Source organism: Rattus rattus, chromosome 2 (assembly GCF_011064425.1).
Source record: "Rattus rattus isolate New Zealand chromosome 2, Rrattus_CSIRO_v1, whole genome shotgun sequence".
Lineage (NCBI taxonomy): Eukaryota > Metazoa > Chordata > Mammalia > Rodentia > Muridae > Rattus > Rattus rattus.
This window is the reverse complement of record NC_046155.1, coordinates 7089977-7104405: the sequence shown is the minus strand read 5'-3', so window position 1 is coordinate 7104405 and position 14429 is coordinate 7089977. Positions and strand designations below refer to the sequence as shown.

Here is a 14429-nt window from a genome sequence, read left to right as displayed (position 1 = left end):
CCTGTGGGACTCCTTGCTCAGATTTCAGAGAACACTGGGTACACGCTCACTGGCCTTCTGGCAGCCCTCCTCAGTGGACGTTCCCCAGAAGTGGCCTTACAGGGCTCAGCTCTGGGACATACCCCCCACCAAAGTCCCCTATTGAAAACAATGACTGCCACTGCCCAGCAGGCAAAGGGTGCCAGGACAACCCCAAAAGGTTACAAGAGTCACACTTCCCTATATCGTGCTCCTGCTAGCGTGGGGAAGGGGCTCTAAGACTCCAGAGCGGATTCCAAAAGGAATCTCTGTCCTACCAGTAAGGACTCGCCAACTCCTACTGTTTAAAACCCTGCTGGTTGCCTTCACTCTTGTATTTGAACCTGTGTTCACCCACTTCTCCCCCTGAAACCCAACCTTCACACCAATGCTTCTAGAACAACTGCAGCCCATGAAAAGGAAGTTCTGACCTCTGAACTCAAAGACCCCAGGCAGGCAGGCAGGTAGGTTCCAGCACTGGCTTGACTCAAAAAAGCACAAGGCTGCTTCTTGGGCCTGGCACAGCCCCAGGCAAGGAGACTGTCCAGGGCACTCAGCACCAGCAGATGGCTTTTCTGACCCAGGCCTAAAGGACTGACTGTTGAAAAGGGAAAGTATGGAGCCCAAGATTCCCATAAGGCTTATTCCACTTCTTCTGGGAATAGGCTGATTCCCTGGCAAAGCACAGCAGGTGCTGGCCTGGCCACCTCTGAAAATGATTCAACACAGGCCCTAACCCAGAATTCTAGGCCTGCTTCATGGCCTCTAGCCAAGGCCACATCCGGCCTCTGACTACTGCCTGAGGTCCCAGAACCTGCCAGTTCTAGACCAGACTCATCTTGCCCACAAGGCCAGAGAGCAAGCCAGAGCCTCAGGAGTCCCCTCTGTTCACTGGCCTGGTGCCGAAAGCCAAACCTGTACCCACCACCAGCAGCCAGGCTGCCATTGAATTAGCCCTCAGTAGCACTGGGTCCCCCTGGTCTAGCTAGCTCCATCCCTAAGACCCCAATTCAGGAACAGTACAGAGCACACCAACAACAGAGAAAGAGGCCCAAAACAACTTTATTTGTATATCAACTTTGGCTCCCATCTGACTAGCCCAGGATGAGGGCAGCAGAGGCCAGCCAAAACCAGTCAGCCATCCTACCTCTGCCCCAGGCTGAGGCATGCCTTCCCAGGAGGGTGGGGTCAGGTCCCAGGTAACCCCCCAGGTTCATATAGTTTTGCTTCTGTCCTCTTGCTCCTTCTGCTCACCTTCAGGCCTTTGCCAGGCCAGAGATAGTGGGGCAGTAGAGCTTGGTGCCATCCCCAGGCTGCCTGAGGGGTCTGGGTCAGAGCAGGTTTCTGGGAGGGATCCCAAGACCCATTTGCCTGCTTCAGAGTGCTGCCCACGCAGCAAAGGGCAGCAGGACAGGACAATCCGTCCCGGCAGCTACCAAGCCAGTAGGGGCCTTTAAAGGCAGCCTTTTGTACTGGGTGGGCCTTGGTCTCCTTCAGACAGGCGGAGGGCAGCAATCTGAACCCAGGGACAGGGACCACAGAACAGAACAGCTGGACCAGCTCCAGCCAGGCCTCCCAAGGGCCCAGCAACACTAGGTGAGTGTGAATATGTGTGAGTGGGGCAGGTGGAGGGATGGGGCTGGCTGGCTTTCTCTACTGGACTCTGATCCAGTTCCCTGACAGTGAAGAAGGAGCAAGTTAGAGTGTGGCAGCCTTGGCAAAGCCGACCCTATTATATTCTCTGTCAAACACGGTGTAGTAGCAGCCAATAAAGACATCGCCCAGGATCCAGAGCGGCCCACTGGGAGGGGGTATGTCCATCCCCATGAAGCCACTCAGGCAGATCGTCTTTCCAGCCTGCGATACCTGTAGGGCCAGAATGGTCACATGATCACATGATCCCCATTTCACTCAAGGTGTCCCGGATTCACACTGCCACTGCCCACACCCACTCACCTTGAGTATGTACTTCTCTGGGTGTAGTTCATAGTTTTGGCCTCCTAGCTTAAAGGTGATAATGGGCAGGCTGGACACCTTCTCACAAGGGATCATATACTAAAACACACAAGAGGGAACATGGCATTGAAGGTATGGCCTCGGGTACCCCCTATGCCTGCCGGCCAGCCCACACAGTCCTGTGGCTTACCTCGCCCTGGATGAGAGGCACTGCCCCAATGGCCTTCTGTAGTTCCTTCACCTCGTCCACAGGCCCCACCAGAAGAGACGTCCCTGTGTCCACAATAGCCTCACAGCCTCCCTTGCACAGGGTCAGTTCGCTGCCCACTTCCAACCTATGGGGGGGGGGCAAAGATGTATCAATAACCTCGCCCTGTCACAGATGAGTATGGTGCACAGCTTGTATAGACCCCGCCGTGAAGACACCTGCTTCTTTTTGTCTCAGGACCAACCAACTTATTCAGGACCCTGAATGTTTCAGGGTTACAAAATGAGGAGTCAAGTGGCTAAATAGAGCCCCAGGCTTCCCGCACGCCACCCCAACATAACATTCCCAGCAACACCCATGACTCACTGGTCCATGTGCACCTGCCAGTAGGCCTTTCGGGTGACGTTCAGGTAGAACAGCTCCCCGTGGTAGTATCTGGAGTCAGTGCCGCCAAGCATTAGTTCTCCTCCAGGTTGCCCGGTTGGGTCCCTGGGAGGAAGTAAGTGGTCAGTCTCTACCCACAGTACAGAAGGGTCAGCAAGGGGCCAGAAAACAGAGGAAGGGGGCTAAGTGGGGTAACCAAGAAGGGCTTCCCTGGGGAGAGACCTGGGGAATTGTTGAGGACAGATGGACCTGCTCTGAAAGGAACGTCCTTAGCCTCAGTCATTCCATCCTGAGTGTAAGTAGCAGGAAGAATGACTCTGTATCTTATTTACACGAGCAAACCCCACTTGTCAGCACACCAGGAGAAACGAACTGATAAACCACAACTGAGACTATCGGATCCTAGCTCATGTGAACTCCAGCTTATCAGTCACACCAGCTGTGACAACCCCCTCACCTGGGATTACCAAGGGACAACCTAAGGCTGAAACGCAGCAAGCCTACTGACGAGCCTGGTCCAGGAATTCTTTCCTTGGAAAGAACCCTTGGTTCTGTCCCCAGGCTGTAGGCTCGGATTCTCCTGCCTTTGAACTCAGTTCTCCTGACCTTTGTCACCAAAACTCAACTGACATTTTTTTTTTTTTTTTTTTTTTTTCGGAGCTGGGGACCAAAGCTTCCCTAGGCAAGCCGCTCTACCACTGAGCTAAAAACCCTTTTTTTTTTTTGGTTCTGTGGGGACCAACCAAACCTAGGTAAGTGCTCTACCACTGAGCTAAATCCCCAGCCCCACAACTGACATTTCTGTGTCTGTGACTGACTTCTTATGTGGTTCCCTATTCTTCCTGTGTTTGTTTCAGCTTTCTACTTCTGATTTCTACACAGCCTCCCTGGGCCCTGCGGCCCTTTCTTAGCTAGTCTGGAACCTGACCCTATATACAGGCAATATTGTGTGAAGGGTGGTAACATGTGACCTGCTGGTATTTTTAATTAAGATCTGAATATAACTGGCTGGAGAGACAGCTCAGTGGCTAAGAGAGCTTGCTGCTCTTACAGAGGACTGAGTTCACTTCCCAGCTCCTGGGAATCCATCACCCTCTTCCTGGCCTCCACTGGCAACTGCACGCACACGAATATACCCCCACACAGACACACATTAAAAAAAAATCAGAATAAAGAAATCCGTGATACCAACGGTTGGCTACCAAGTAAATTTGGGGTTACTTGGCAAACTGGAGTAAATGAATTTATTTAGCATGTGAATTTAGAGTTACTCAATAAATTCTAGCACTGCTGAAAGACAGAAACATGCCCATTTATGTTTCTGACATGACACATTCATGTTGCCCTGCCTGGCCGGGGATAAGCCTAGGGCTCAGCCAGCCTAGGGCTCAGATCCTAAGCTAAGTTCCCATGTCTGCATCTGCTGCCCTGCTGAGCAACCTTGATCCTACAGGTATAGGAAGACTCACAGAGAAGAGGAAAGTGGAGCCTGTCACCCCAGGGAGGGGCTTCCAGCCCAGTCCCACGTAAGCTGCTGGGTACAGCTGGCCCTTCTCTGCAGGATGCTGGCTGCAAGTGTTCAGGGTCAGCCACTGGTAGCCAAGGCCAAGGCTGAGTCAGGCTGGAGCTGAAGAACAGGGATGCCTTCTCTGCCTGGCAAAACTCAAGGCAGGCTTCTAAGAGGAAGCCAGGGCCATGGTCCTGAGAGGCTGAGCAGGCTTCAGCCATGGATGTAGCACTTGCTATCACTCTTTCTCCTCCAAACCCTTTTTTCAACTTCCCCACCTCTAGTCTCATGGGAATGCCCACCATACCCTCAAACAGAACACAGGGAGCGCAGTCTACAGAGCTACAACACTGAATGCTCTCAAGCAGTCAGCAAGTAAGTATAAGCTTGTCCCCTCCAACCTCAGGGGTCCGGGAAACATGAATGTCACCTGGCTAGGCATCACTCTGGGGCACAATTACCCAAAGTTAAAGGGAAGCTGCCATCCTGCCAGGCCTTCCTAACCAGGTTCCGCATCTTCCTCCTGGCCCGTGGATCCCCAAGCCTCACCCTGTTCTCCTACCCAAGTCTCCACCCTGGCCTGGCTTTGGCTTGTCATCGCCTCTGAAATCCCAGGTGGAAACACCATGGATACTGGCCCTGCCTCTCCTCTTCTCGCCCACGTTCCACCCACACTGCCTGATCACTCTGCTGGTTTTACACCCGCCTACTCAGTAGCCACACCTCTGGGTCACCAGCCTGAAACCCAGCTGGCAGAGTAAGTACCCTGGGGCCCAGGCTGTAGCTACCACATCCTTTCCTAGTCGCTGAACCTGGGAGGGCTCCTCCTAAAAGACAGGCACCAGCAAGGGAAGATGGGTATATTGAGATCCTAGAACAGAGCCTTAAGACTTACAGGCCAAGTGGTATTTGTGGGCCCCTTGCCCCTAAGGCACCATGGGACTGAGATAAGACAGACGTCTCCAGGCTTCAACTTGGCCAACTTGTTTTTGTTTTCTGAGACAGTGTCTCTTGATATAGTTCTCTGGCTGTCCTCGAACTCACAGAGATCCTCCTGCTTCTGGCTCTTGAGTGCTGGGATTAAAAGCATGTGCTGCTATGCCCAGCCTGTCTAACTTTGGGGTACCCACCTACTCTAGGAAGCAGTGCCCAGAAGTCAATGACCCTGTCCATTGATCCATGCCCCTGCCTCTAGGGAGCCACTTTGCCCAGAGTGAACTGGGTAGTCATCATTTAAACAAGGGACAGAAATAGACAGGGAAAAGTAAAACTAGAAGATTCTGGGTTGGCACGGGGCCAGTGCCCATCAATAAGGGTTAGGGTTCAGACCTAGAAACAGAGTATGGAGGTTACCCTTGCTAGGCATGCAAGTAAGTCAGCCCAGAAAAGGAGGGTGTGGTCGGCAGCGCAACTTAGAGTAGGAGGCTACCTACTTACACCCCACCCACACCCAGGAGCTAAACCCAGCAAGTGAGGAGCCCCATATACCCAGCTGCCCATCTTGTGAAGTTCCTGAACAAGACTGTTGGACAGGCCTGCAGGAGGCAGGAGACTGGAATGCTGGAGGCTCCCTGCAAGGGGGTGGGTGTGTACGTGTCCGTGTACATGTGTGTAGGATCTCTGCTAACAGAAAGGTCCCCAATCTCTCAGGGAGAGACAACTCCCTCCCCCAAGGCCACTCTCAATGTATAACCCAGGGCTCTCAGACCTCCCCAGTGACTTCTGATTCTGCCCTAGGGAAGGTTCCGGACCCTGTCCCCAGAGGAGTGTCACAGATCAAAGCTCATACCCATGTCTCTCCTAGTGACTAGCAGCCCAAGCAGAGACTACATCTGCTCTTACCAGTGCCTGAGTCCCAGCAGCTGAGACTCTGATCCAGGCAACCAGCATCTCCTGGCTAAAGTCCCTAGCACATGGCTTTCTCTCCCAAGCAGGTAACAGTAACTAACTCCTGCCTACCAGATCCCCTTAGGTCTGATGCCATGGCCAAGCCTTCAGCACAGGCTCTCAAGTCCCAGCTATATCCTTCACCCTGGAGCTGAGCTCAAGGGAGGATGAGAGCCACGCCTCTCCTACTGCACCTGTTCAGGTAGAAGGAGAAGATGTTCTTTTCCACCAGCTTCTGTTTCATCAGGTTGTCGAAGACCGGAAGCACATTGTTAACAGAGATAAAAGGGTAGCCCATGCCCAAGATGCCATCAAACTTGGCTGCGATGAATACGACTCCAGGCTGCTTGGTGGCTTCCCCAAAGATCTGTTTCTCCACCTTGATACCTCCTATGTCTGACTTACATGGAACCTGAAAGCCAGAGCAGATACGTCACAGCTGACATTCTCCCTCGGGACAGTCAAAACAGCAGAACGAGGACAGAAGTGCTTGACATAGCCACACAGCTGAAGACAAGGACATGGGGTTCCTCTCTGAGGGACTTATGAGGACTTCGTGTTAACCAGGCACGTGAAGCAGGAGAGAGGTGCTTCTGCCTCAGCTCTCACCTTGCCTATGCCCTTCCATATCTATATCCACCAGGACAGTGTAGTTCTTGCCCTTGGACCTGAGGACAAGCCACTAGGCCTGCAGCCTGAGCAGCTGGGTAACCCACAACAACTGTCACCCTGAAGCCACACTCCCTCTGCCTGCCATCAGCCCGCCCCACCAAGCTGAGGCTGCAGCTAGAACCAGAGCAGGAAGTGGAAAGAGCTGCTGCGGAGGACGAGTCGGAAGACGCTCACGCAGGCGGCTAACATCCTGTGCACTGAAGGGCCCCTGAGAAGTACCACAAGGAACCCTCCACAGACAAGGAAAGGGAAGAGCTCTGATCTCACAGGTACAGAGTATCACCACCCAGACAAAGGCCAGGTAAGCAGGATGTTAGCTGGACTCCTAGTCACAAGCGGCAGGGCCCAGTTGACGGATTTGCAGCTTCCTGTCCCATCTTGGAAGGACTGCTCTCCAGTCCCTGCAGCCCTGCTGTCCTGGTGCTATGAATGGCCTCTCCTTTGAAGAAGGCTCAAACTACAAGACCTTCCTACAGACAAAGAGCCCAGCCTAGTCCAGACACACTCCCTCCTGGCTCCTTCACAGTACTTGTTCCAATACAGACAGTGTTTCCCAACCCATCTCAGCCTCAGCAGGCTTCAGGACCCTTTCTATCCCAGGCCTGGCCCCTTGGCCCAGACCTTCCTCAAGGCCTTCCTTAAGACAGTAGACTGGCAGCTGAGTGGTGGTGGCACACACCTTTAATCCCAGCACTTGAGAGGCAGAGGCAGGCAGAGCTCTTCAAGTTGGAGGCCAGCCTGGTCTACAGAGCCATTTCCAGGACAGCCAGGGCTACACAGAAAAACCCTGTTTTGAAAAACTGAAAAAAGAAAAACAGACACCCTGCCAGCACCTCAAATCTACCGCATCCAGCACAGTCCTCCCAAGCCAACACCAGCAGACCAGCAGCAGATCTGCTCGTGGCTCACTGACCAGGCTGTGTCAGCAGCCCCTCAGCGTGGCAGTCCCCACAGCTGACACTCCACGCTCCAACTCTGACTCTGCCAACCCTGAGAACGCTTGACTGTCCCTCCAGTTTGGATACATTAAGGCTGCCCACTCCCGTGTCCTTCCCATTTGCTTCCTCACTACTTGGCAAGCTGGGCTCTCCTGCTCCAGGGCCTTTGTGCTCTATCACCCAGCACTGCCACAGTCATCCAAATTCAGCAGTCATCTTAGGCTGTTGGAGTTGGGCTAGTGACACCATGCCCTCTCCCCTCAGCAGCAGTTGCTCACAAGATGAAAACCCCTTGCCATGATGGGGCCTCTGAGCTCCAAGGACAGGCCCCCAGGGACTCACCGACACAGTGTCCTGGCTCAGGTACCCAGAGAGGCTACCCGAGCCGTAGTGGATGTCGAAGGATGTGCCATTCTTCACATAGGTGCTGGACTTGTCACTGTTGTACTTGTGGTGGACCCCTGCAAGGGAACAGGTCTTCCTGTTAGTCTGCCTGCCTCCTGGGAGTGCTTTGGGGCCAGCAGCTCAGGCTACCTCTCCCATTGGGCCTATAGCATGACCCATGCCCACACTGAGGACCCCGTGGACCATGGGCTATATATATGAAGCCTTGGCCTTGGCCTTACAGGCTGCCCAGCCCTTGTTCAATCCTTGACCAGCAAGATCCCCAGGTTCTCTACAAAGGCTGCAGCTGACAAGACCAGGTAAGTGGGTACCTCAGGGCAGAACAGAGGAGCAGAGCCTGTTTGATGTACTGGACAGGTAGGAAAAAACCTGTCTGGGAGGTGGTCTATATCCAGGCATCTGAGGCCCAACCTGCCCCCCACAGCCTCACCTATATGCCAGCTCTTTAAGGCTGGACTTCAAAGAGATGGAGCTAGAACCCCTCTCCCCAGAGAGAGGGAAGTAGATATTAGCTGCTCACAGGTCCTCACAGGAGAGCCTCTGTCACCCTCATTGTTCCAAGGCCACTAAGCATGGCTGAGAGTACAAGACAGCAGAACCAGAGCACCCCAGAGCGGGGCATGCTCAAGGGTCCCGAGAGAGAGGGTAGCAGGGAGACTCACAGCAGGCTATGTCCAGCAGCTTGCAATGAATGGAGGGGACCCACAGGTTAGAGGAGCCAGTGTCAAAGACGACTGTGAAACACTGTGGGGGAGTCCCGATGCCGATCTCACCATAGTACTGGGCCTGGGGAAGAAACAATGTTCATCAAGGTGAGAGGAGGTACCTGAGAGGGCTCTGGCTGTATAGGAAACCAACTCTGAAAGGCCCAGGCTGAGGGAGGGAATGCTTCTAGGGTCCAGGCCTCAGCTAGCACATGCGTTTCTAACTTCTAGACCCTGAACGGGGAGTAGGACTCCCAAAGAATAGACTGTAGGCAAGTGAGCCTGAGACTCAGTACTGAACTCTCCGCCCCTTTACCTACTGTACTGTGGGGCTGGGGAAGAACTGGGCCATGGATAAAGCTAGCCAGGACGGCCCCTCTGCTGTTTGAGAGTGTCACACCCGACTGAAGGCCTTAATTCCTGCCTGCCCCTCCTCCACAAGCCTTAGACTGGAGACTGTCCTATGGGACAAATGAGAGGGGCCAACGTGGGGACAACAGTACTTGTCCCAACTTGGTCACTTCGTCACAGCAGAGAAATCTGGCCTTGGTTCCCCATTTATTCACTCAGACAGCAGAGTCCACCAGGGCTGCCAGCTCCAGGGGCTAGGCAAGCACAGGGGTTCCCAAACCCCTCCGAGGGGAAGCCCAGTTGTCACCTAGTAGCTGTGGGTCACTCATATTCTCTCTGTCCAGGAAGAAGCCTGAGCCACTGGTGGATACAAGACCCAGGGTCCAATTCCATTTAACAACAGAGCGTCAGAAAACCCAAGAGAAGTAACTGTGTTGGGGGGGGGAGGGGGTGTTACTCAGCAAGCTGTACTTTGCAAGTGTGTGAGCGTGTCTAGGAAACCGCCAGCTAGACCCAGACAGACAGACCTTCCACCTTCCTCAGCCAGTCACAAGCCTGGGTCTCATGCTCCCTGTCACTTTGGGTCAGACAAGACAGAAGGCACTGCCAATTTAGCCCAGTGGGCCACAAAGTCCAGGGCTGCAGTCATCCTTGGCTTATAAGACTTAGGGGGCAGGGACATAAGAGATGCCAGGCTCTGGCCCAGAACCTTCCACAGAGCTGGGACCAGCTCACCTCATGACTTGCAGAATGTTTCTCCTGGGGCCTATATTCCCTTAGAGGAGAGTGGGCCGCTGAGCCAGACCTGTAATCTCAACCACTCAGGAGGCCAAGTTAGGAGGATTGATAGTTGTAGGTTCAAGGCTGGCTCAAAAACAAGAAAAAGGGCTGGCTACAGAATACAGTGGTAGAGCAATTGCCTAATGTGTACAAGGCCCTAGTCAGTTCAATGCCCAGAGAAAGGGGGAGGGAGGGAGGCACTGAAAAAGCAGGGAGCATGGCTGATCTTGAAGGGGATCATAAGTCTCTCATAGGACACAGACAGAGGGAGGCACCAGCAAGTTAGACCTGTACAGGCCCAGTAATGCTCTCCCAGGCCCCCACAACTCAGCCCTGGGGCAGGCTCAGGCCAGACTTGGTTTGATTCTAGGTCACTCCATCACCATGGGACAGTCCTAAGGATGAGACTTATCACCAGCAGCAGCTGAGCTGAAAAGTCTATGTTCAAGACAATGTGGGGTTAGAGAGGGCAGGACTGGATATGTCACCAAGCATTTGCCCATCCTATAGGAGGCCCTAGGCTCAGTCCTAGTACCACTGACAAAACAAAGGAAAAAAATCTCAGACCCAGGAAGAGCCTTCTGCAAATACCAAGCAACGCCACCCTAACCCATCCTTTAGCCTGAGCAGGCCTGGCCAGGCAGAGGGGCAAGGATTCTAGCATGGCAGGAATGAGGAGCTGGTAAGCAAGGAGTGGCATGGCTGAACCTGGAAGCCCACCCTCCAGAGAAGGTGCTCCTTCCATGAAGAACTGAGCCAAGGGAGCTGGCCCCTCCCATATTCACCCCCTCCCAAAGCAAGACCCCCAAAATACAACGCCACTCACATCCAGGTAGTTTTTTAGTAACTCTGACACTGGCTCCTTGGTCCTAGGAGATGACTGCATGGAGTACTTGGTTATGGGACCTTTAAGGATCAGGTCTTCCACAGAGCCTCCCACCTCCGTCATAGTCCGACGGATGGATGTGAACTTGCGCAGGGGGATTCTGTCAAGATGGGATAAAGGTATGTTAGCACCCAACTTTGACTGCTGTGTCCTCCAACCTCCCACCTCAGGATACTCCAGGCTCGTCCAGGGCAGCCCTCGTAATACAGAATGACTGCCAGCCAGGCCTGTACGTACCTCAGTGCTTCTAGCAAATTATGTCCAATTAAATATCTCAAAATGGCCACAACATGTAACAAACTCCTGCCCTGAAGCCATAGGCCCACTGGCCCACCAAATCAGCTACGGACATCCTATCACTACCACAGACTCCTCAGTTCAGTCACAGAAGCTCGCTCCTCGTGTCCAAGGATAGGCTAGTGGGCCCACCCCTTTCCCTAACCAACCACATCCCAGTCAGGTGGTTCTCAGTTGTTCCAGAGTGAAACAAACAGCACATACTGGGCCCCAGCTCCTCTCCTCTGCCTACTCTAGTTTTCCCTGGCTAGTGGGTTCTGTTTAGGGTGTGGCCAGGCACTTGTATCCAGTGCCCTGGTGAACCCAATCCTATACCAGGAAGAGGCAGAGGAGGAAGAGGGAGGGGAAGAAGGAGGGGGAGGAGGAGGAGAAACAGGTGCATCCAAAGCAAGGTGCACACAGAACTCACGGGTTAATCCACTGAACCTGGCCCTTAGCCACATAAGTTCCTATCTGGACTCTACAAAAAGGAGGCCCACCAACCACCACCACCAGGCTTGCCGTGAGGTATCATCCTGGACACTCTCTAGAGGTTCTTCCCCTAACCACCCAGGAAACTTCAACACCAAGTCCCCATGCTCTCCCTAGCCATCCCTGCTGCACAAGATCCAGCACTCTCACCCAAGAAACCTACATGTTCTACCACCACCACACATACTCGAGGCCCACATATGCTTCTTGCAGCCCTGATGCAGGTCTAAATAGGGGACTCCATCATTAGTTAGCAGAGGGAGAGGGGTCTCTGCCCTGTCCTCCAGGTCACCTCTGTACCCCCAGTTTGCTCCTGCTCCCCAGGAGAGCTGGCCTGAATCTTGTAATCACTTGATGAAACTTCTCTGCCCAGGGATTTGTATCCAAGGTCACAGCTGACCTTTCCTGGCATGCTCAGTGCATGCTCCTGAAAGATAGGGTTCTTGCCTAAGAGTAGTGGGCTGGAAGAGGCCTGGGGCTTGGGGGAAGCACGCGCCCTGCAAAGGTCAGGAAACATGCCAACAATCGTTAAGAGCACGGCTTTGTTTCTGGTGCCTATTCCCTGGGATCCTGGAGTTCCTTGTACCACTACCAACACCACCTCTCCCAGAGAAGGGAAGCCTGAGGGTAGGGCAGGCAAGACCAGGGCAGGATCGAGCCTAGGCCACTCCCTACAATGGCTCCACAGAGGCTACCCACCCCCCGGCTTGCAGCCTACAGGCTGTGCTCCTTCCAATCCAACCCTGGTGCCCAGCCGGCCGAGCCAGCTCTACTCTAAAAGCTTATGGCCTCATCCACCAGCCATGAATAGGAACTCCATCACAGAGTGGGAAAACACACAGCCTACCACAAAGGCCTCATCCAGCACAAAAGCCTCGTCCACAGACCTAAGAAGGGCCTGGTTCCCAGTGGGGCAGACCTCAGGCCCAAGGTATTTGAATTGGGCCACTCCATACCTTCTCTCTCTGGGACTTGTGTAACTCAGGAGGGAGGAGGAGAGAGATTCACCACCCAAGACAAAAGGACCATCTTTGAGTAAACTTCGGAGACTATGCACCAGTGCACAGCTGTCAACCTGGGTCCCTTAAAAGGAAAGGCCTGCCGAGGTTCTGGGGGGGACAAGGGCCTACTAGGTCTTCCGACTTTCACAGCTGGGTTGGTATTCATTAGAATCCTACCCATGAAGCAGCACTGCTCCTCAGAAGCCCCCCACGCCCACCCCCACCGCCCTAGGGGAGGCTGGACCCAGACCCACTTGTGGGCACCTACTGTCCCCTCCTGTTCGACCATAGAAGTCATAGGAGTGAAGGGGGACCCAGACCCCTGCATTTTGAGTCTCTCGCTCCATAGTCCGTAGGACCCTGCGGAAGGCTGTGCTGGGTGCACAGGTGCATTCCAGCACGGCCGGAGCACGCGGGACTCCAGGTGACGCGCCCTGCATCTCCGAACCCAGACCGGGTCCTCACCTGATAAGCGCGGAGGAGGACGCAGCCAGGAGGCCGAGAATGAGCAGCAAGACGCCGGGGGTCTGCATGGTCGCGACGGCCCGAAGAGAGCAAAGCTTAATGCCAGAGGTCGCCGGCTTATAGGCAGGATGACACCGCAGTCCGGCGGAGTCAGCTGATCTGCTTGTTTGCCCCTCAACGGGTCACGTGAGACGCGGGCGAGGGGCGGGGCGATCCGGACCCGCCTCCAACACTGCCCTAGCGCAGGCGTGCCCTACTCCGGGCCTACGCGCGGCGCTCGGGAACGCGCCCGCTGACTTTCCTGAGACTAGAGAATTCCTGGATGCGAGTCACGTGGGGGAAGAAAGACTTGGCAGGCCCGGAAGCTTCCATTGGGACAGACCCGGCTCTCAGCTTCGCCCCTCCCTGATCTGTGTTCTTGCATAATTGGGGTTACCACTACCAGGATGTGGTCTTTGTCTGATTGGGCACTGACCCTTTCCTAGGTATCAGCTTAAACTCAACCCTTTTCGCTCTCAGCTCTGTTCCTCCTTGAGAGTTTCCCAGGAGCCTCTATGGACTCTTGGACCAGCATCCTCCAACCTCTTCAAAGCACTACCTATTCATCTCCCCAGAGAGATACCCTTTTTGCTTAAGCTGGAACACCTAGCATGCAAATCCATAATGTAGCAATAAAATTCAAAATGTAGCAATATTGAATGCAGGCCTAGTCCTGCACCATGCATCTAATGATACAAGGAGTCAGGACCTGTGTGCGCTTGAAGAGAAGAGAGGGGGAATGGCAGGGGGGTGCAGTGAGAAGAGGCCCTTTGGGTCTTTGCTACTTCACTCTTTATTGCCCTGCTTGGTGTCAGCAAATGAATTGGGTGCTGGTTGAGAGAGGCAGAGTCCATCTCTCCATCATGGGGGGTGGGGGGAGTTCTCTCTTAGAGGTGGTGTCCAAACAAGGACCGGAACACTGAGGAGCCTTGCCAGGATCTGATCCAGGGACCACTTTTGGATATGATCTGCCTGTACTAAGGAGGTAAACGCCTCAAAGTCCCCTCTACAGATGGACACATGAGCTATAGCGGTTCCCCAGGTTCAGGGCTACAATTCTCATGTTACATTAAGTTGGGCACTTGACCTCCGCCAAGGCTCTCCTCTCAGGGTCACTGTTACAGCCTGGATCCTTCCTCCACAATCAGCACTGCACACATTGCCTAAAGCTTGCGTGTGAGGGCAAGAGCTTCCCTAAGATCTTGAAATCTGACCCTCTACTCCTTTGGATCTAAGACTATTCTTTGGTAGCCCAAGAGACAAGGCCGGCCTGGCCCTGGAGTTGTTTGCTTCCTAGGGCTGCTATCTAGAGGCAACTGCTGGATCATGGGTGGGTAAAAGGTTCTCTGGGGCACCAAGCTGGGTCTCCCAGCCCTGCCATAAATAGTGTTGTGAGTTGCTCATGTGCCAATACAGATATCTGTGAGATGACCAGATTGCTTAAGGGAATGAGCAGTGTG

The 14429-nt window shown here is 53.9% G+C and overlaps 1 protein-coding gene across 1 annotated transcript; it reads right to left on the bottom strand.

The window, feature by feature from the left end:
* Positions 1-1061: 1061 nt before the first annotated feature.
* Positions 1062-13117, bottom strand: Ctsd (cathepsin D). The gene is made up of 9 exons (XM_032891390.1): positions 12931-13117; positions 10637-10796; positions 8638-8761; positions 7913-8031; positions 6155-6372; positions 2549-2671; positions 2165-2309; positions 1975-2073; positions 1062-1884 (listed from the first exon to the last, which is right to left on the bottom strand). Exons 1-9 carry the CDS (start codon positions 12996-12998, stop codon positions 1717-1719), a joined length of 1224 nt encoding a protein of 407 aa, XP_032747281.1. The 5' UTR covers positions 12999-13117; the 3' UTR covers positions 1062-1716.
* Positions 13118-14429: the final 1312 nt, after the last annotated feature.